The sequence below is a fragment of the Antrostomus carolinensis genome, unplaced genomic scaffold, assembly GCF_000700745.2.
Source record: "Antrostomus carolinensis isolate BGI_N321 unplaced genomic scaffold, ASM70074v2 scaffold5384, whole genome shotgun sequence".
NCBI lineage: Eukaryota > Metazoa > Chordata > Aves > Caprimulgiformes > Caprimulgidae > Antrostomus > Antrostomus carolinensis.
This window is the reverse complement of record NW_010309107.1, coordinates 74,336-97,167: the sequence shown is the minus strand read 5'-3', so window position 1 is coordinate 97,167 and position 22,832 is coordinate 74,336. Positions and strand designations below refer to the sequence as shown.

Below are 22,832 nucleotides of genomic sequence, written 5' to 3'. Positions count from 1 at the left end.
AGTTATGAAGCATTTATATTACAAAATGATACACAGTTTCTCAACAGAACCTCAGGCAAAGATAATTAGAATAAAGGATGTTTGTGACAATTTCAAATAAGTTTCATATTAACTCCTGATAAAATTCTTCACAAGGGGCTGCAGTATCAGTGATATGACATTGTTTTAGTATTAGCCATTCTTCACTGATGCCTAATCTGCCAATGTATGGATTTTAATATAGAATTAATTATGGATAGAAGATTTTACATAGCATATTTCTGAAGTTCCTATTCATTTTGTGATTTATTTTTTTTTTTTGCCTTGATATATATGTATGACTTCAGAAGCGAGTCTTTTGTAATTTCTTGATCACTTATTGTCAAACTTAAATTGGTCTCTGAAGCTTCCTCAGGCAGAGCTTCTGTGCTCAAGTAGCCTCATACAGTCAGATCATGCAAGTTAATGAGATGGGCATACAGAAGTGAGAAGAAAAGCAAAGCAAACAGGTTAAACAAATCTTCACCAAAATTCTTGCTATTACACACAGGCTGCTTCTGGTACCCAACCTAATCAGCCAGCTCTAATGCTCTATGTGGTACAGTCATGGATTTATTCTGAACACACAGACCAGGCAGCAGGAAAAACTTCAACGCCAAATTCAATCACAAAAGGAAACCCAAGCCACTTCTGTTTTGAGTAGAAGTTCTGAGTATTTTGAAGAGATCAAATAAACTTATATCCTACCCCTACTTTTCAATGATGGTTTGGTTTTCTTTGCCACCTCTGCCACTGTTCCCATGTCTGCCAGACTTCTGTTTATTTTTTAAGCAATCTGACACTTTAGGAAAACATCTAAAAGCTTAGTTGTACGATCACACATGCAAGGCACAATTTCAGTTCAGTAGGACATGCACATCCCTGTCACATAAAACATAGGAACTAATCTCTCTCATCAAAGCTCTCAGAAATTGCACCTTGACAGGACATCACCCACGTACACAAACAACAACAACAAAAAATCCAACAGAGACAAAGTAAGGGAAAACACAGTCCATTTTCAAGCTTGAAGTACCTGGGAATTGAAGGGTGTCTCAAAAGTGTATGGAATTGCTGTAGAGAAACAGTAGGCTCCTCTCCTCTGACTATGCTTCTGGTTCACTGTGGTGAGCTCATTAGGTATTTTCCTGGGGTATCCCAACCAAGTTACTCTCATGTACCCAAGCAGCAAACTGAACAAGGTGATTTAGTAAAAAAGGGTCTCAAGGGTCACTGTTGAGTGCATTATAACAAGATAATGCAGAGAAAGCTATTAGCCTTTTTCTCAATGTAATCACCACAGAGTGTGTAATCCAGAAGGAACATTTTGCTTCTGACATATAACACCTTGAAGGTAGTCTGGGATAGCCCTACTTTGGACAATCATAATTCACATGCTTGTGACAGAAAGCACATCTTTACCCTACCACAGATCATGAGGCAGAGACTCTCAAGTCAGCTCTGAGTAGACAGAGAAATGCTGGGGAAAGTGATGGAAAAAAAGTAGATCCTTCCAAAATATCAGGCTCCAGAATAGGGCTAAAAGCAAAGGGAAAGGTAAGGTAACAGGGAGCACATAGTTCAGAGAAGGGTATCTGTGTGATGCAGGTAGCAGATGTGCAGTCCAGGCATTGAAGGAGATGGGAAGGGTCATTCTTTGAGGGTTGATTTTGCTGCCAGTCAGAAAGCCAATGATTGATGGAAACTAAGCGTGAATGCAAGGAACCCACTTCAATACTGCAGTTGACAAAGGTAAAGTTGGTTATATTGCTTTTTTTTTAATGATTATCCTGTTTGCTCAAGACATTTTTGCATTTTGGTTAAGTATTACGGTGGGTGTCCTAATGAATCTTGACTTTTTATGGTTGTTTTCATCTCCTTTGGAAAGAGTACTATAGAAAAAAGATGTAATTTTGGAGAATAAGTCTGATGAGTGGCTGAGGGAACTGGGGTTGTTGAGCCTGGAGAAAAGGAGGCTGAGAGGAGATCTTCTCACTCTCTACAACTGCCTGAAAGGAAGTTGTAGCAAGGTGAATGTTTGTCTCTTCTCCCAAGTTTTATCTTCAAGATAGAACAAGAGGCAATGGCCTTAAATTACGCCAAGCGAGGTTCAGATTGGATAGCAGGAAAAATTTCTTCACTGAAATGGTTATCAGGTAATGGAATGGGCTGCCTAGAAAAGTGTTGAGTCACCACCCCTAGAGGTATTTAAAAGATGGATAGAAGAGGTGCTCAGAGATATGGTTTAGTAGTTGACAGGTATGGTGGGACTCTATGAGCTCAAAGATCTTTTCCAACCAAAGGAATCTATGATTGAAACCCTCAATAACTTGAGCTTCTTTCAGCCAGTCTAATAATGCTGCTTATTAGGGCTTTTCTTACATAGAATATGGCTGTGATGCAGTTATGCTGCTTATGGTTTCAGATGCAACTCATGCACAATCAGTTTGGTTATCTCCAAGTCATGCTCTGTGGCAAAAAACAGACACAATCTCAGAAAACAACACAGAAAATGAGAAACTAGACTAGAGCCTGAACCCATCTGAATGGTGCAAAATGAAGATCCATGAGAATTTCCTACCACCGAAACCCTTGTGCTATAGAAGCACCTGTTCCAAGCTCTCTCCTGTAGAAATGTGTGATAAAAATGTTTCACATCAAGCTTTTCTGCATCCCAGGCTACTGAAAATCTTCCTGATGTTATTACAGGGGAGTATTAGAAGATGCCCATCTAATTAGGTTAACATAAATAACAATGCTTCCTCCTGAACACAAAGTGCTGAGAAAGGGTAGAAATAAGAAGTCATAGTGGCTACACTTGAGACACAATGCTAGAGAGTTTTAAACCCATAAAATCATCAGTAATCAAGTATTTACTGAAGCAAGAACAGAGATTTCAGTAGCTTGACTGCAAACCTAAAATCCTGTGGCTTTGGCATGAGTGAGAAGAATCTGAAAGCAACAAATTAAAAAGCAAGGTGCTCTGCATGATTGAATTAATAATGTAGAAAAGACTTCCTGAATAAGAAACACCAATTCTGAAAGAAAAAAATAAAACTTCTCTTCAATCTAAAATAATTCATCAATAATAAATGAAATACAGTTTTGAATGAGTTATGTTAGCTCATTGTTTCCTGTAAAAATGCTGTGAATACAGGTTACCTACCACAAGTAACTTCTGTCATATCAGAAAAGTTTTCTGCTTTCCAGCTCAACTATATCTAACAATCTGACAATGAGCCTTTGAAGCCCCTACCATCACCTTTACAGCAAGCAAGTTCACATACCAAATAGATTAATATGAAAGTCTCCCTTGCCAATAGCCATGCCCTTATCACACATTCTTAAACAGGAAGCACCTTTCATTTAACTAAGTAGGCTTTTACAAGGAGAGCCTCAGGGGAAGCAATTAAATTTAATGGGAGGTGTAACTCCTAAATAAATCCATCTCTTAGCCAAGGCATCAGGAAGGAAAAACCAGCTTACCCTCTGCAGCATGCAAGATACTCTGAGATGTTCCCACATCAGCTTCAGCATTTCCATTTCTCTTTTCAAGTTTAATTTATGTCCTCACTTCTTAATGAGCTGCACTAAAGCAATAAGCCTTGATGAGGAGGGCATTATCATGAGACAACTTAGTATGCCCAACACATGATGTTCTACAGGTCAATTATAAGGTCAATTAACAAACCACATTCTCAGTCAGACATTTTTGGTAGTAAGAACAGTATAAATTAGCAGGCTTTGGAACTGCCCTAGTAATTTTCTTTTTCTTTAAGTTTGAAAAGCATTTGAGAGGGAGATTAGGGAGAAAAAAAATGTAATTTAAAGAATGATTTATTTACATCTTCATTAAACCAAGGCAGTAGTTTCTGAAATGGAGACAAATGTCAGTCTTCTACAGTTAGATTTGAGTCTGGAAGTAGCTTCCCGCTTTATCTTTCTGTAGCTCAAGGAAAAAACTTTAAAATCATTGTGACTAGCTATACACAACTATGTGTTATGGGAACCTGAGTCAGGCCATTTTTTTCTCAATCTAATTTACATTTTCACCTAGATTCAGCCTGGCCAATAAAACTCCTAATGTGAAAATCTTTATTCATGAAGTCAGTTTATACATATCATGCAATTTCAGACTTAGGCTTGAAAATTACCAAATTAGTATCTGGAAAATTTAAAATAGTTGTATTTTGAAAGATGGTGACCACACAGTGTTGCCCTTTAAGGAGGTGAGTTTCAGGTGTTCAGGTGTCTGGATTATGGTATAATACTGGTAGATTTGATATCTGGAAGAATCAAGAGACAATTAAACATGTATCAGGGTGTTTCTTTTTGTTTTAGTTTGGGGGGTTTTGAGCAGTTTTTATTGACTTGTGCATTATAGTAAAAAAACCCTAGATTTTTAAAAAATATATATTTTTAGAAAGCATACTAGATAAAAAAAATTAGCTGAGGAAACTGGTGGTGATAAAGTAGGGTGTAGTAACAATGCATGTCTGAAAATCCAATCTATGACAGCACAAAAAAATGTTGTTTTCACTGAAGAAATATGTTTAACAAATTAACACAGATTACTGGTTTACATGTGAGTATCTGTGTGGGTGTATACTTAGATCAATACTTGACGTTCAGCTTTGTTTTTCTTACCATCAACTGGGTTATGGGGGTTAAGTGGGAGTCTCCATTATCTACTGCTCATTCAGGGGACACAGCAGCCATGGTGGTTCAGGACATTTTTAGTCTGAGAAGTTACATAAAACCTTTGCAGATTTTTTTTTTTAACTTTTATTTTCTTCTTGAATATACAATAAAATATATTTGTTCTGTCTGTGGATCACAGACCCAGTGATACTGTGCCTGCTACAGCTCAGGTCTCTGCAGAGGTTACAGCCCTCTGTCTACCTTGTCCTCACCCTGTACACCATGTACCAGTCAAGGCTGTTGATGCCTATATTGAACAAGGTTAGTCCAGCTCTAAATTCCTACAGATGACTCTCACGGGAGTGATGCAGGTACACTGTTCTGTGGACCCATGGTATTTACACAAAATTGGACGGGAAATGTTGCATGAGCTTGGGCAAGCATGATAGACTTTTTGAATGTTGATAACACCATGACAAGTCCGTAATATTATGAGGTGGAGGGAGACACTGAAGATTCATCAAAACCTTGTGCTTCACAGAATCACAGAATTGCCTCGATTAGAAAAGACCTACAAGATCATCGAGTCCAATCATTAACCTCACACTGACAAGTCCTCAACTAACCCATGTCCCTCAGCACTATGTCTACATGACTCTTCAATTCCTCCAGGGATGGGAACTCCACCACTGCCCTGGCCAACCCCTTCCAATGCCCGAGAACCTTTTTGATGAAGAAATTCTTCCTCAGATCAAATCTGAACTTCCCTTGGTGCAATTTGAGGCCATTTCCTCTCATCCTGTCACTTGTTCCTTGGGAGAAAAAACTAACCCTCACCTTCTTTTCTCCAGGCTCAACAGCTGCAGTTCCCTCAGCTGCTCCTCATCACACTTGTGCTCCAGACCCTTCCTCAGCTTTGTTGCCCTTCTACATTATTCCTTAAGCTTTATTAAATTTTAAATTATAAAACCTCCATACACCTATAATTCTTTAAAAGATTTAACATAAAATAAGCTGCATCCAAATAAATAGTTCTCTAAAGTTATTTTAACTTTTTTCTTCAGTTATTTTTAAGGAAAAAGGCATTTTTTACATGACCCTGACAAACCTTTAAGATGACAATACCTATTTCCTATTTTATGTCAGAATTTGTTTTTTCATGCTTCATTCCAGAGTGTCTTTTCAGAGATGCTCGTGTAAAATGCTTTTTCTCCTGCTCCTCCCAAAGATATTTGAAAGTTTTCAAGGTACAAATTACAAAGGCTTTCACACAAATGCTGTCATACATCTATGGAATATAAACCCCTTTTCATGACTCTTTTAAAAGTAAAAAAAAATTAGAAAAATGATTGCTTTGATTGTGCAAAACACATATACCAGTCCTAAAATTTTTATAAGTGAAACAGTTATCCAAGTCCCCTTCAGTTATGAAACTCTTTACTGTTACAGTCCTTTAGATGAACTCTTCTGTCCATAACACTTGTACTTACACAGATTCTTCATGCTGAAGTGATAACAGTTAACGTGTAAAAGACAAAAAATAGGCAGAGATGGATCAGTCGAAGCAGGGAAGAAAACTATAAAGAAATAGAAAGAGAAAAAGCCACCAGCAAGGTCCTACCCAATACAGTTTTTGTGAGTCAAGAAAATAGCTATGATTTATGAACTTATATCATCCCTTCGCCTTCCCATAGATATTTCTTTCATACTGTTTATGTGCAAAATAGGTGCTGAGATGAAGTTAGGTTTTTTCCCCACTTGATCATTTGACAAGTCACTGTTGTAGCTAGAAGAAAAATAAAAATTATTTCTATGAGTAATAGAAGCACTTGAAGATGCACACACTGAGAAAAGCTAAAAACTCTTCCTATGGAATGGTGACTAACATTCAATGTGCAATATAGCTGATGTGAAAGATATGTGTAGAACACACTGTGATCTCAGGCAAGGAATGATTCCATCAATCCACGCAAACATAAATCTGTAGTTTTAACTGCTCCCAGTGAAAGGGACCTCCCATAGGGTTTGAGATCCAGCTAATGTGATTTTTGAGATATTATTGTCAGTGAAGACAGGTCATAAATGTCCCCCCCACTACCTTCCCTGACACATACACAATTGTGTGAACACCCAAATCAGTTTAGATCAGATCACTAGGGAAAGCTGGAGGAGTTTTTCTTCACAGGATGAATAAATAGCTCACTGAAATACCATTGAGCTTCTCCGAGCTCTTAGCTGTGCATATTGCAGATTTAAAACCCTGTCTTAGGGGACAAATGAAACAAAGAGGTACGTAGGCTTCACATAACTCTATGACAAAGTCCAGTGATCTTAATTTATTCCACAATTATGGCCCAAATAATGGATCTTTCTTACGGTCTCAGTCATAGACTAGGAACTATTAATAATGAAAATATATATGAGAACTATCAGGGTCTCTGTTAGCTCCTGCAGGTTCCAGACATCGGGCTGCATAACACTGACTAAACGTGGGCAGGAATGTTGCTGGTACAGTCAAGAAAACAAGGAACCTATGGTTTAACTGAACCAGGCTTGACTTCCATCCAGCCAAAAATATATAAAGATGCACATACATAAATACAGATATATATGGATACATATGTATTCGTATATATATTTCAAAATTCAGGCATTGGGCTTTTCAGAGATCTTAAAAACTCCAGAAATCCCATACAGAAGGTCTTGTGACATCCTTGTGATATTCCAGATAAATAAGGCAATATCTGCTTCTTGAGGAGTAGATTGCTACTTGGTAGATTTTTGGCCATCTAAAACTCTGTGTAACCTGGGAATCTTTGTGTGTGTGTGTACACACACACAAAGTACACATAAATAAAAAGAGGCAAAGTTAAAGAAAAAACATCATATAGATTAAGAGAAATTAAGATTAAAAAAAATATTTGGTAGGTTTGGTTTTTTTTTTTTTTTTCTTTCCCTTTATCCTGCTGTTAGCAGCTAAATCTAGGGTTCAGTGAGGCAATAGAGCCATTAAGACAATTTCCTACGACCTCTTGAAATGCAAGCCAAAGAAACTGTTTTTCATAATTTCTGCATGAACTGTTTCAGGAAAAAAATAATAGATCAAATTCATCCTTCTAGCAAAGTCATTACCTCTTAATATTATAGAAGGCTTTGGAAACACTACTTGATTTCTCTTTCTTCCATGTATTTAATTTTTAGTGAGCTGGGATAAAATGGGTAAGTATAAACATTTCACATTCTGAAAAGATGTATCTCTTTTTAAGTCTATTGTTATGCAGGAATTACTAAATAACATTGGAACTTTGAAATTTTACCCAAAGGGAGTGGCTAATATTGGGTAACAGCTACTCACCCATGACACCTTATCTAACATTATCAAAAGACAGAAACATTGCCCAAGTAATTAAGTATTTATTCCTTTAAAAGCATAACTATAGCATGAAAATACATGTCTACCTCCCACAGTTTTTATCAAGTTGTCAATTCTCCATAGCATGGTGTTGACTGAGTCATAAAGGGAAAAATATCTAAAGCAGGAGAAATGTGTGAACCTTTGCTTGAGGATGCACTTGGTCATTCAGTAAGAAAACAGAAAAATTCTTGACTATTCTTAATCTCTGCAGGTACAATAGTGAGCAAGCTTAGTATGTGCTTAACTTCCAAATAGATGCTTGAGTTCACTGCTGAGCTACCATGGCATAATGTGTCTGTCCTGGGACACAGCTTCAGCTGTGACCTTTCTCTTCTGGACAAACTACAGATGAGGCTCAAAGCAAATAACTTTTCCTCTTTATTCCAGCTTCCTTCCTTCTCCAGACATGTATTTATCCTCTGCCTTGCAAAAATAACTGAACAAGTCTGATCTGGAAGGTTGTTTGACAGCATATTTATAAATAGAGTGAAAGGAGATACATTGCCTTATTTCCATTATAAGCCTTTAATTTAGATCCATACTGGGGTGTTCATAAAAAAAAAACAAACAAAACAAAACAAAACAAAACAAAAAAAACCCCAACAAACCTCACTGGGTTTTTGCTTGAAAATCCCATTGTAATCTACATTTTTATATACAGAAATGACATTTTAAGCCTATAAATACACATCCTCTGTATTAAACTCGAGTTTCACAGAAACACAGGAAACTTGTTTTGGCCAGCTTTCATGTGGAGATATAAAACAATGTGCTAGATATAAAAATATCCACTTGGTATTTTTGTCTTTGTGGGATTGTTTCCCAGTGCATTTCCACACCTTCGTCCATCTCTTTTTAAAATGTAAAAGAACTGAAGTATTGATTCGGATTTCACACTCTAAGGACAGAGTAGCAAGAAAATACTGGATCAAAGTCAATCTGTGCTGAGCTTTATCCACTGTTTCCTTATTATTAAAGCATTTGTTCAACTTTTAAGCATATGAATACTATCATTTATATGCAGCCAAGCACTTAAACTCATGTATAAGTTTAATGATGTAATTGAGATCACTGGGCATTAAGGATAAGAAAGTGCTATGCATGCGTAATATACTAAGTTATTTTACTGCTCTCAGGTTTCATTTCTTTGCTCATCCAAAACCTGTATTCCTTTGTAGTAACATGCCTTGCTCAGTACGTCCCTGACGACCAGCTCCTTGACCTAGAATACTTATTTAGCTATTTTAACTCTTCCTCTTACTTTCAAATTCTTGATATAATAAATAAACTAACAAGGTAAAAAATAATCTGAGGAAAATTATTTTGGAAGGTATCTAAATGTTCTCCGGCTTTCTGTTTTCTCCGATTTCTTAATTCAGAAATTGGCTGTTGTTCTTGCAGAAGTAGTATCGTATAAACCAAAATTTTCTGCTAGCCGTTTTTTCATATTTTATTAAGATTGGAAGTAAGCCAAATTCTTTTCTCTAGCCTTCTCCTCAAGGCCACAGGTCAAAAGATAGAGCCATTTCTGGAAGAAGCACATAACTCACTCTTGGGCTCCTAGTTTTTCATACAGAAAAAAACCCAATTCCTGGCATGCGAATAACAAGAAAAGTGACCACAGTATGGCAGACCCCACTAGGACAGAAACTGTCCTTAGCTCAGAGATACCTGCCTGACCTCCATGCTGATCTTCAAACCAGGCATTTGCTGTACATTCATCTGCTGGAAGCAAATAATTATTTAAAAATAACTAAATTCTGTCATCAAGAAACATATAATTGTAATTTCTAGAAACAGCAATGTAATTGCTTCTCTTGCATTGTAGGTACAATTTGAACAGAAAATTTTCAAGGTTGTATGTGTACGGGAATATGTATGGTACTCATACATTTGGCTTGTGAACCAAGGTGATAGTCTTGAGAAACAGATGTGGCTTTCTGATGGAAGTTTGCGGAGGTCTAGCAGTTCATCATTATGCTGTGCTGGTAGTATGAGTTCCTTCATGTCAATGGAGGACTGTCTGTAGTGAACATTTCCAAAATCCACATACATTATTTTATGCCTACAATTTATATTAGGTGTTCTAGATCTTTAAGATCTGCCAGATTTAAAGATGACAATATATTTATTTTAAAATAATATATTCTTAAAATATTGAACTTTCTGATTGACAATTCATTGTGACACTCCTAATATTTGAGTGATTGCTTGTTCCTTATTTATTCATCCCATAGCTTCACTATTCATGCCCTGAAAGAAACTGGAGATTCTTACCTTATTTCGTCTCTCCTTATATGAAAGCAATTCCAGACTTAGTAATCCTCATGTTTCCATGTATGTTCCCATCCTACACCATTTCTTCTTTCAGATGAGTTGATAAAAACTGTGTGAAGTATTCAAACATAGGCACATCTCTGATGTATAGTATCATCTAATATTTTCCTCTTTCTCTATCAAACCTCTTCTCATCAATCATAACATTCTCTTGCCTTTACTACATGAGCTGAGCACTGAACCGGTACGTTCTGGTTGCTTTTTGGTTCTTGTTTTCATGCCGATTACATTTCATTTATCAACACTAAATTTTATCATGCTACCATAAAGATATTTAGAGCATAGATGAGCTTCTTCGAAAGGCAAATAGTCCATCCTTGAGTAGGACTCTAATTCAAGTGAACTCAGTTGCCCAATATCATTCTGGGTATTACCTTCACAAACTCTAATTTTCCTCATTCCTAATTTTGCAGACACCATCACTTTTACTGAGTGACTGATAAGAGATTCCTTGTGTTACAGCCTTTCTCTTTAGCCATGGAGACTTAATCAGGGGAGACTCTACAAGACGTGTTCATAGATCTCATTGTCTGTATGCTGTCTTCTAAACACCTTTAAGTTTGAGATGCCCCTTATAGCAACAATAGAAATTTAAAGCAATTACTCAGTTAATCCATCACCGTTTTAGAGCAAAACACTTCTGAAGAAGTGCTATGAATTTTATTTGTGGCCAATTACCTGTTTTCTTTTCTCATGCACCATACTGGGACATTTTAATTTGTCTGTTATTTGCTATTTTTCCTTTCAACTCAGTATATATCTGTCATCTCTGTGATCTCATTTGTAAAGATCCCAATTACTTTTAGGTAGCTTATTGGTACCACAAATAGTGCCAGTCTATGTCAGATTACAGGGCATTATAGGGAAAGCTCTTCAAGGACTTCCTCACATCTTTTAATGTATTTTGATCACATGTACAGTCACAAGTTCTGATTGGGAACCTTTTTATTATAGAGTACAACTTAACAAAGCAAAAATAGTAATTTCCTAAAAGGCTTCTACGAGTAAGACTCTTTATAAAGATTGTGTAGGAGAGTAATAGAACAAAATTTTGTACATTGCTTTTCTGAGGAAAAATCAGCATATCTGAGACAAGCATTCAAACATCTGTCAAAAACACTATGAGGGATATACACGACATTTATGGTGTACCCCACTGTTTATCACAGTGTTTCAAATCCATTATGAGGTCATTAGTGTTCTCTTAAGTTGTTAGTATTTAATTATAAGAATAATAAATACATGCTCATTGTTTTATTTTCATATATGCCAAGACCTTTTCATAACAATAATACAACCTCAGTAATTGAGCCAACTGTTGAGGCTAAAAGGAAATAACAGTAGATAGTGCATTTCTTTGTGCAGTGGTTTTTATATAGTTCTATACAGTGTGGCATAATAGATGATTTCCAAGGTTCTGAGATGTCAACCTTATAAGTTTAATAAACTGACTTATGTTTATGCTGTTTCTGAGGTGTTGTATTTAAAAAAAAACAAAACAAACAAAAACTTAATCCCACACTTGACACATTTTTCTCAAGTATTGAGGTTTAAATCTGTCTCAGTTTTAAACTCTGTTTTTGAGTCACTGACCAAGTTTGGCTATCCTAGCTATAAAAAATTAGAAAATTAATATAATGTTGTCTTTCCTTCCCCCCCCCCCTTTTTTTTTAAAAAAAAAAAAAAAAAAAAAGGAAGCATGAGGCAAAATTAATCACTATCTACATCAACTATGATGCAGGAGATATCTGTGCATTAACAGAGACGAGTCATATTGAGGATTCCAAGGTTAAATGACTTTATTGAGTTAGTGGTTACAATGGTACGTCAGATACCTGTACTCCAAGCTACACCTACATATTTGCCTCTAAATTCTCACACTGTCAGTTTCCGTGTCTCTAAACATTCCACCACCAGGTCTTCTATTACTAATATTATAATAATAATCATAATAATAATCATAATATAAAAGGCAATGTCAATCACCATATTGTGCTTCATACTCCACCATAAGGAATTCAATTGGCAAAAGTAAACCTCTGGTCATATTAATGGGATTAATTGAAATGTGAGCAATCATAACACTACTAGAATATAAAGAACCAAAGATGGTTTAAAAGAAGCATTTTTGAGGTGAATTAGTTTGTATCTGTTTTAAAAATTCACATACTATAATGAAGATGACTTAAAAGTTATATCATTTAATTATTGGGCCACACATTTAAGCATATTGGCTAGTACATTTTTGCACTGGAACAGAAGCAATACAAGCTTTATGGTCTACCATTACAATTCCTTTTTTTTTTTTTTTTTTTTTTTTTTCCACTTAATATACCTGCCAACCTAATGTTTCTTGCATGCATAAAAATTTTCTGGTTTTAGACTTGAATTTATCATTTAACCCCCACATACCCCTGTGATGCAAATTCTTTGGCCAATTCAATGTTATAGTTTTGTCTAAAAAGTAAGCTTGGAATACGTCTGTTTAACATCTGAAGAGAAAGCCCTAAATTTTGGCATTGCAAAAAGTTAATTACTTCAGTAGAGTCTCAGGTTGCATGCAAATTGACATTGCTTCCCCCCACCCCATGCCAGATGCATACAAGTCGGCAGGTATGCATACAAAAAGAATATAAAACCCTCCTGGTAAAGCTTAGTGGTTTAGAATGAATCCATAGCTTTAAATTCACTTAAGGCCTGTACAGGGGAAATATGTTTCTTCTGGGACCCTCTTCTCACTCTTGTCTGATATTCTTCTGGTTTTTCTCTCTTTACTAGAGGTTTCTTCTCAGGGGCCTTCATCTTCCAAGACACAACTGGTGAGTTCACTGCAGCAGTGCCATAGACTTTCTGATATTTAGTAGAAGCCACATACGATGCTTTCACTGTAAGGACCACAGCGTTCATCAGATTTTTAGCTGCCTGGATGAGAGAAGTGGCACTGTCCAGCTACAAATAGAAAAGAAAATGAAATACAGCAAGGTTAGTCCATGGCTGGATCACTGGACCATTTCCTGACTGAAGTCTGGACACTCTCAGATCTCATTAAAGATAAAATGAATCCTCTCCCTCAGGATTAATCAAGTAGCTTGTAATAACAGGCACCAGCAACAACATGCACCGAAATGTAAAGGTAGGACTGCGGTACCTCACATTAATTTTTTTTAATAATTCAAAGGAAAAGCTTGTGTTTTCTGGTTTTTTGTTGTTGATTCTTGATGGGTAAAGAAGTTGCCTCTTTTTTTTCACAAAAAAAAGCATAACTTCTCACTTAAACTTTTGAAAATTTACTTTTACATGTGAGAAACTGCAAAACAGGTCAACAGGGATTTTTCCAAGTGTTCAGGTCTGTTCTAATTATTCCTATTAAGCCCAGGATAACACCCTCACTGATGTCTACAGGAACAGTGTGAGGCCAGTGCTGAGCTTGTTAGAGAATCCCATCTGAAAAGATGAAAGGAGATTTTGAAACCCCTAAAGAAATAAAAAGATGAAACAGTTAACTACAGGTTTTTGTAGCTACTGTAATATTTGAGCTACTTATGTTCACAAGGAATCTTACTTTATGATTAGTAGACTTTTCGTACATACATCCTTGTGTTTCTCCCATGCATGAATCTGTCTGAGGTTCCTGGGCTCGCTGGATTAAGAGGTCTTAAGAACTTGTTGAACTTCAAACCATTGGTACTTCAGTTAGCACGCTTCCATCATACACTGAAATCAAGTACATATCCCTGGCCAAATTTTTCAAAAGGATTTAAGAACATAATGTTACTTTCAAAACAATATCTCAATGCTCCAAAAGGTGAATTAAGCACTTACTGAATCCAACTGGATAGCCTCAAAAATACACTCTTAAGTACTGTAGCAACCCAGGTTACTACTTACAATGTTCAATTATCCCTTTCCCAAAATACTGAAAAGGTGGGATATACTCTTTGTGATAAAGCCTTTCAGTTCTACCATGGAAGCTGGCTCAAATTTTTATGTGTTTTTTCCAAGTTTGCAGGAACAATTTTGGATGTAATATTATTTTAACTCTTTAATTCCCCCCCACTTGCCCAGCAAGTTCTTAGCTATTTTTAATTACTATAAAAGGCCTGTTTCCCTCCAAACCTTTCCTGCTCTATGTTTTGGGAGCATATGGTTCCTTAACATGAGTTCTAAGCAAGGTATCCAGGATAAATACTCATAAAGCAATAACAAAAACTATACTATACTTCACCTCAAGTATTTTGAATCATTAACAGAAGAGAAACCTCTGATTCAAGTGTCAGTGATTCATGTGAACAAGAACAGACATTAGAGAAAACCTGTGTCTGCAACCACATTAATCTATAGACTTACCTATTGTTTTTGATTTCCTCAGCTGTGGCTTTATACTCATTAAGATTGATTATACATACAGTAAGGTGAAAAACAAAAAAGCATTTTAATGATTTTCACGTACTTGGTGACTTTCCCTGAAATGCACAGTTAATTGCCTGCCCCCATTAAATATTTTCCTCAGGAATAATTTGTATTTTCTGTTAGTAAAAGAAACTAAGTTAAAAGATGGAAAATTACATTATATGGCAGAAACATGACTGTTCAATAGGCAGTAATGAAATATAATTCAGTACAGTGTTATTCTACAACCACACTACTGCATGATTTATAAGGCAATCTGTATGTTTGTTGGCAAATAACAGATCATACTCTATTAAATTAGGATATACTAATTTACTGCATAGATCTACAATCAAGCATTATTCATTGTTAAATGATTATTTTTTAAACATTGGTGGATTGATACTGAATATAAAGTGATATAATCAAATTGTATTTACTTCATAATCAATGTGGATAAACCGACTGGATCAAACCTCTATTGCACATTCCTGAATGAATTCTATTTGTTGAAGGCTTCTAATAGCCTCCTATTTTCCAGCATTTCTTTATGTAAAGAGTTCTGGTAGCTGTTTCACAATGGGCATTTATTAAAGAACAGAATGATTAAAGGAATCATTTTGAAATGAAGAGGCACCTAAATTAGATTCCTAAAATTGTACAAAGGATGCAATCTACTTCTTTAAACACATTAGTAATTTTATGGAGTATATTGATAAGGGTGTGCAGAAGCATGTACTTCTGAAAGATTGGATGTGGATTGCGACATCTTTTAGAAAACCACATTATATATTTTAGTGCCATTTTAATTACCTCTAGTTTCAATCTGCTGTTATAGTAGATAAGAGCTCCCTATTTTCACCATTATTAATCACGTTTTAACATTCAGATACTTAGTCCTTACCCTTAATATCCATTCATATTGTAAAATGCTTTCAAGTCTTGGAATCAGAAAAGAGACATAAAAACCCCATAACAGTATTAGGCTATGAGTGTTCTCCAAAATCTGCTGGTAGCCATCCCATCTATCCAATTTGGCTACCTAAGCAATTCCAGTGATTTTCTTATTGCCTCCAGCTCCTTACTTGTATTATGGCTCAGTAAAGAAGAATTAAACTGAATGAACATCATTTCAATTAACGTTTAGATCTTACTACACCACTGTGTTACTTCTGTTGTAAGTCGTGCTTTGTAATCAGCAGCGCTACAGTGGCATAAAGCTGGAACAAGGCAGCAGTGAATCAAACTCTTAGTATGTTAATTCCAGTACAAAATCTGGGCACAGAAATGTATGTACTTTTCCAAAAAAAAAAAGAAAAAAAAAAAAAAGGGAGAAAAATTAACATTTCAAATAAATGTACCACTAGGAAATTATTGCATAGTGCAGAAGGAAAACTTCATTCCCTAGCAATGGTTAGAAAATTATGAATATAATGATAGCTTTCTGTGGTAGCAGCTAACAGAGCCTTTGACTTGCTACACAAAGTAATAGCATTCTGCTACTTAGATCTTTACAAATACGTTTGCCTCCTTTTAGGGGGAAAAAAAAAAAAAAACACTTAAAAATAAGATATAAATTTAGGTTATTGGCCCATAAAACTCAGAGAAAGGAGAATACTGGGAAAAATTCAAAATCCATAAAGAACCTGAGAACCACTGCACTGGAGCCAGTCACTTTTCCAGGTTAAAACTGTCATCTACCCAGCAAAGGCATAAATCACTCAGAAAAAAAAAAAAAAAAAAAAAAAAGGAAAAAAAGATTTTGCTACAAGCTAACTTTGTAATTAGTGAATGCAAGGGTAGAATACCAGAGCAGCAGAGCCTATTATCTGCCAAGAAGATAATTTCAGGATTTTTTTCCCAAAAAAATCCATGAGGCTTTGAGGAGTTTTTGATCTGCTTATAAGCTATTCTGCATTTTTCCTGCACTATGTGCAGAATTTTCCAGACTCTTGTGACAATCAAGATTTCTTGCTTTTTTTACATATACACATAATCTAAGTAAAATAACCAGCAATTACAACATTGAAATAGCTGAAGAAGCAGGAGAGAATAAAGCTGGAAAATTTTCTCCTTAACAGTAAAGCAAATGAAGAGAGATGTTTTGTCACACTACTGTAATGGGCAAAAATTATAACACAGTTTTTAGAAAGGAGAAAATTTAATTTCCAGAGAATTTGTCATATTTATAATCAGAAATATACTACAAAAAGGGAAATAGATAAAAAACCCTGTATTTCTAGTGAGCAAGGATATAGTATATGTAGTTTTAAAGGAGCCAATTATTTAAGAATGTTCTATATCATTATTGTTGATTTTAATAAACCTTGAAAATTGGGGGAGTACATCAAAAGAATTTTAGATAGTTCCTAGTCTGGAAATATTTGAGCAACACAAATAAAATGACCTGTGAAATTATAGACCAGTTCGGCTGGCAGCACTTCCAAATAAAATAATGCAGTGTCTACGACAGACTCCATAAATACAGGGAGGAAAGGAACACAGTTAATAGTAACCAAATGGTTTTGTGGGTAAAAATATTTTCAAAGTCACCTACATCATATGTTGATGTGATTAAACTTTGGATTGCTTAAAATAATGCTGTTGATATAATTGGACCTTTGAAAGGTGTTTTGCTTGATAATACATGACAGTTTGATTAAAAACTCAGCTGATACAAAATTAACAAGGCACATACAGAATAATTCCAAATTCTCTAATAACTAAGTTTCCAAAATGATACATACACAAAAACCCCAACATTGCTAAACAGTGGCTCTTGGAGAAACCATTTATCAGCTTTATAATATTAATATTTCTGTTAAAAACTTGAAAAAAGTCAATTAACTGATGAAATTTGCAGATAACATATCAATTGGTAAAGTGGGAAATCATACAGAGGGCAAGTGATTGATATCTAATAAGCTGTTAAAGGTCAGAACTGTAGATTTCAGTTTGGACAACTTCTTAGCAGACAATACTTACTTACACAATAAGGAATTGACCCTATACAGGATCCTAGGAAGTCACTCCCTGAGTTTACAAAAAGGAGGATACTGAGTAATTGGTTAAATTATCATATACAGTTTATCATGTGTCCAGTTATGGAATAATACTGAGTCCTCAATGCAAGAGCAACACTGAGGAACTGGAAAGAATTTGAAGAACCTCAAGGAAAAAAAATATCTTCTATAGGGAAGATTCAGTCAGCTCTGTATTTTCCATTAATAAAGTGCATGATTAAAAAATGAGTTGATAAAAATCAGCAAATACATGCCAACAGAAAGCTGATAATATTTCAAATTCAACAGATTAGACAAAGCTATAACAGAATTCAATGGCTGAAAGGTAAAACAAGTCATTTTAGTTATTAATTAGCTCAAAAGTTTTAGCATTGATAATTAATCACAAGAACTCATGAAAGGTAGTGATTCTAACTCTAGAATGGTGAAATCAATATCAGATGGTTTAGCTTAAAATGTACACTCTAGTTAAAGCATAACTACCAGACATTGTTAATACGCATTAATTCAGGGAGCCTACACATCAGTTATGCAGGAAGACAGGTTAGATTATAACAACGGCCCATATTAATCTTGAAATGTATGAATGGAAAAAAAATATTAACTATTGATAAATAGAGTTTGGTCTGGTTTACTTTGTACAGTTTGGGAAGAGCAATTGTAATTTGTTTACTATTTTGAAAAAGAACCTGTAACCTTTAGAATACTCTTGGCTAAGACTTGATTTGTACTTGATTTGCATTGCCATGCCCTTAAGGGTATCTGTGAAGTGTATTCTGTGCTTCTCTTCCTTTTCCAAGCAAGTTCACGCTTTTGTGGACAGGTACAGTTGCTCTTACCGCAAATCAAAAGACAACTAACAGCCTCTAACGCAACTAAAGTGACATGAAGCAGTTATGAATCTGGAGGGTAAATCAGGAATACCATCTTCCAAGGTTACATCCTTATGCAACAGAACATTTTCCTCTCAGCTGTGCTTAATAGTAAATCCAGTCCTACATATGTACGTAAGATATATGTAAGAAAAAGACCTTATTCATAATACTTATGTCTTACATTTCTGTGGCATATTTAATGTATAAAACATGATACTATTAGTGACAGCCAGTGCAAGAATGGCCTCTTTGCTGTTCAGATGCACACATCCCTATGGTAGGAGACATCTGGTATTTTTCAGCACAACTACACAATGGCTGAAGCCGTATTTCAGTCAGTCACTTGAAAACGTGCATGAAGGTTTTTGTTAGATATGGGTCCATCGTGGGAAAAATATCCTATATATCTGAAATTCTATAACAAACAAAATGTCATTATTTGGAATGTAATGTGGGCACAATGGTGTTTAAAAGGGATCTGTGGCTACAAAGAGACAATAGTATTATAGTCCTCTTTTCCTTTGATTGCAATTAACTTACTCTTTTATACATGTTGAATATTCAATTCATTCTGGGGGTAGTTGAGTTTTATAGGTGGACAATCCACTGAATAACAGGTAAGAAACCTATAGGGGTTCCCAAGCCCATTAGTTGTGTTTAACAAAGGCTGCCACCTCTTAGGACAACAGAAAGCACACAAGATACTATGGGTATCTTCTGTATTCTATGGACCATTGTCATTTTAAATCACATGTTTAATTTACAAGGTCAACAGGTTACCAACTGCTTTATGTCAGTTTGGGAAAGTTTAATCATATAAAAATACTCCCAATACTGGCATTCCCCCCCAAAAAAAGATGACAGACATAATACAGAAAATTTGTACAATTGATTTACTTATCCCAGGTTATTTAAAAAGAAAAAAAGATAAAAGACAAAATGATATCCCAATCCATTTGCTTTGAGGAGAATACTTAATATGAAACTAAAACCATATGTAGATATAATCATCAAATACAGTTCAGCACAGGATAACACTAAAATTGGGGAATTGAGGGGGGGAGGTGTTATACTTCATTCACTAAATGAAGAGGTTTGAAGAAGTAATCTGTTTATGATAAAATAAGAATGCTAACCCCATAAAGTTAAGGAATACCACCTAACAGACCTCAAATGTATCCAGCATTCCTACAAAAAAAATGGCCATTTAATGGCTATCACAGTTGCATTACTAATTTTAGTAAAATTAGTACAACCATGTTTACAACTTTAAAATCATTCTGTCCCATGGAATAGTTTGATCTGAATTCTTGGACGATTAACAGGAAATAGACTTTTGTCTGTTTCAGACTTTTGTCTTCAAGGAGAAGATAAAATATCTGCAACAAAGATGAAGTCCAAACTATAATTGACAGGATAGGTTAACTCAAACTATAAGATTTTGTGATAGTGCCAGGAGGCCTGACTGAAGAAAATTAGAGTAAGAAGTCTGTGGAAGCTAGCTCAGTATCAGTCCCAATAAAAAAGTCATTAACACAAAACTTTTATCAGTGGTCTGTGTATTGCCAGGAGTGTATACAACGCTTTACACAGAGATTCATATGCCAGAAGTCTACACAAGATACAACATTGTCTGAACCTGTTGTCACAGATAGAAAAGCACAGACAGGACTCTGTCAACTTCATCTCAGTACAAATTTCCACTTTCATATCCAACTGCAGTTAAATCTGAAAGAGGAAATACAGGATATCTAACTAGTCTCTGCTACTGATCTCCTTCCTCTTGACTTGAGTTTTGACTTCTATGTAATTTGAAGATAGATATCATTTTTAAAAGAACAAAATAATTTAGTGCTCTTTCAAATTGAGTTTTGGAAGCAAACCTTTTGTTCTTTATCTAGGGAACAGGTATAATAACAAGAAAACCATGTCTTTCTTATAGTCTTACCCGAAAGGGAGTCCAAATCATTTCTTGTTGGCTGGAAATTGTACTCTCAGTGATAAAAAACAGGAGACTTTGGATTAAAAAAAAAAAACAATAAAGCATAGAAACACTATATTCTTTACATAAGAATGTGTTATCTCTCGCTATTCCTCCTGATTTTGCAACAACAAAAACCAAAAGAAAAGCAGCATCACGCGGGACTTCAGAATGCAAGGCTGAGAAATGAGATATTTTCCCAACATTTTTTTAATTTATAAAAGTCTCAGAATGGTATCTGTATGTGAGTTATCTCCATGTCTTCAACTGTGAGGATCTGTCACCTTTTGAGGCAAATTTGCTCCTTCAGTTAGCTTCGTATCTCTCAAGTTACGTTTGCCCAGGTCAGCACAGAGACACTTTGAAGATAGCTGCTCTACAGGCATAGCTGGCTTTTCTCAGGAAAGGGCTTGGAAACAATACATCAAACAGAGTCAAAATGAATCAAACAAAATCCTCTTGTAGGATGGAAGATAGTATTAGAACAATTGTTCCTTGCTTCCTAATGTTTGCCTGCTGCTGTTCATGTATATTTTACGTCTCATAGAAGCAGAGAAAGGATTTGATCATTCAAGATATTGATCACTTCTGAGGTGCTAAAAGACTTTTAATTCCTTGGAGCTGAGGGTACTTCCAGCATTGCTGAACTCAATCAGTGGAAACATTCCTTTCTCTGTTTGATTCCCTGAGCACTATTCAGGACTTTACAAAGTAATGCAATGAAATAAATAAAGAAAAAATCTTGAATCTCCACAGTAGTCTTCAAGACAGAGTCCTATTTCGGCTTTCCAGAAAAGTCCCAGCACTGTCAGAGCTAACTTAATAACACATGGCAAGTAATTTCTAAAGGAAATTCTATAATTTTTTTCCAATTACAATATTTGCAATTAACCATTTTATTTGTTTGACCAACGCGATCAATGATCAAATAACATTCAGTAAGTGTTCCTTACTAGGAGGTTTTTTCCCTAGTCAATTACCAAACATGTAATTTATGAATGCATTTGTTCATTACATTTGTAACTTTGGCTAACACTAAGTATTATTAAAAACAGTAAACAGGTAAGAATTACTGGAGATGGCACACTAATGAAACCAGAACAAAACAGAAACAATTATAAAGGCTGTTGCACTTCACAAGGAAAGAACAAGTAAAGATGACAGCAAATTAAGAATAAATTGGAATGAGTAAAATCTTGCTCTGAATTGTAAAGGCTTGTTTTTATTACTCACATTTCATTACGCAAGTATACAGATAATCATAGAATACTTTTGGATGAAAAGAACCTTTTGAGGTCATCTAGTCCAATACCCTGTTCAAAACAAATTGAATTAGATAAGATTGTTCAGGATATTGCTCAAATTCATAGTGTCTCCAAGGATGGATAGTCTCCCACATCCCTTGACCAAAGACCCCCACCCTGCACTTGAATTTGACTAACCTCAAGGTAAAACTTTTTTCTTTATACCTAATTGGAATTTCCCACCCATGTTTAAACTTGTGTTTGTTGCCCCTGTTCCTGTTACTAATGCACCTCTGACAAGTCTGGGTCTGGCTCTTCTAGATCTTCCTGTTAGGTAGTTGTAAACAACAATATTTCCCCTTGGCATTCTCATCTGTATCTCAAATGTATCTAAAAGAGTAGTGTAGAGGCTACTGATGATCTCATTTTCACCCTTAATCCAAAGAGAAAAACTGAGTAACTGTAGAAAGGAGGAAAAAATATCACCAGTTATTGACAAATGTTTAATACCTCACTCAAGTTGGTTAAGTCCTGTTCTACTCTCATCAGAAAATACTCAGGTTATGAAATCCTGATTTATTTGGTCTCTGTTTTCTTTTGAGATTCATTACTTTAGATAGCACTTTCCCTGAACAACAAATGCAGAAGTACTTATAGACTTGATGATTCACATAACCCAATATCACCAGTTATTGACAAATGTTTAATACCTCACTCAAGTTGGTTAAGTCCTGTTCTACTCTCATCAGAAAATACTCAGGTTATGAAATCCTGATTTATTTGGTCTCTGTTTTCTTTTGAGATTCATTACTTTAGATAGCACTTTCCCTGAACAACAAATGCAGAAGTACTTATAGACTTGATGATTCACATAACCCAAATGGTTTCTGTGCTTTTCACCTCAGGACA

The 22,832-nt window shown here is 35.4% G+C and overlaps 1 protein-coding gene across 1 annotated transcript in view; it reads right to left on the bottom strand.

Annotated features, from left to right (window-relative positions):
• Positions 1-12,185: 12,185 nt before the first annotated feature.
• LOC104523440 (catenin alpha-2) overlaps positions 12,186-22,832 on the bottom strand; it is a 65,016-nt gene continuing 54,369 nt past the window's right edge. The window contains exon 9 of the mRNA XM_010166007.2: positions 12,186-13,360. Coding sequence (XP_010164309.2) covers positions 13,073-13,360 — 288 coding nt within the window. The 3' untranslated portion in view covers positions 12,186-13,072. The remainder of the gene's footprint in view (positions 13,361-22,832) is intronic.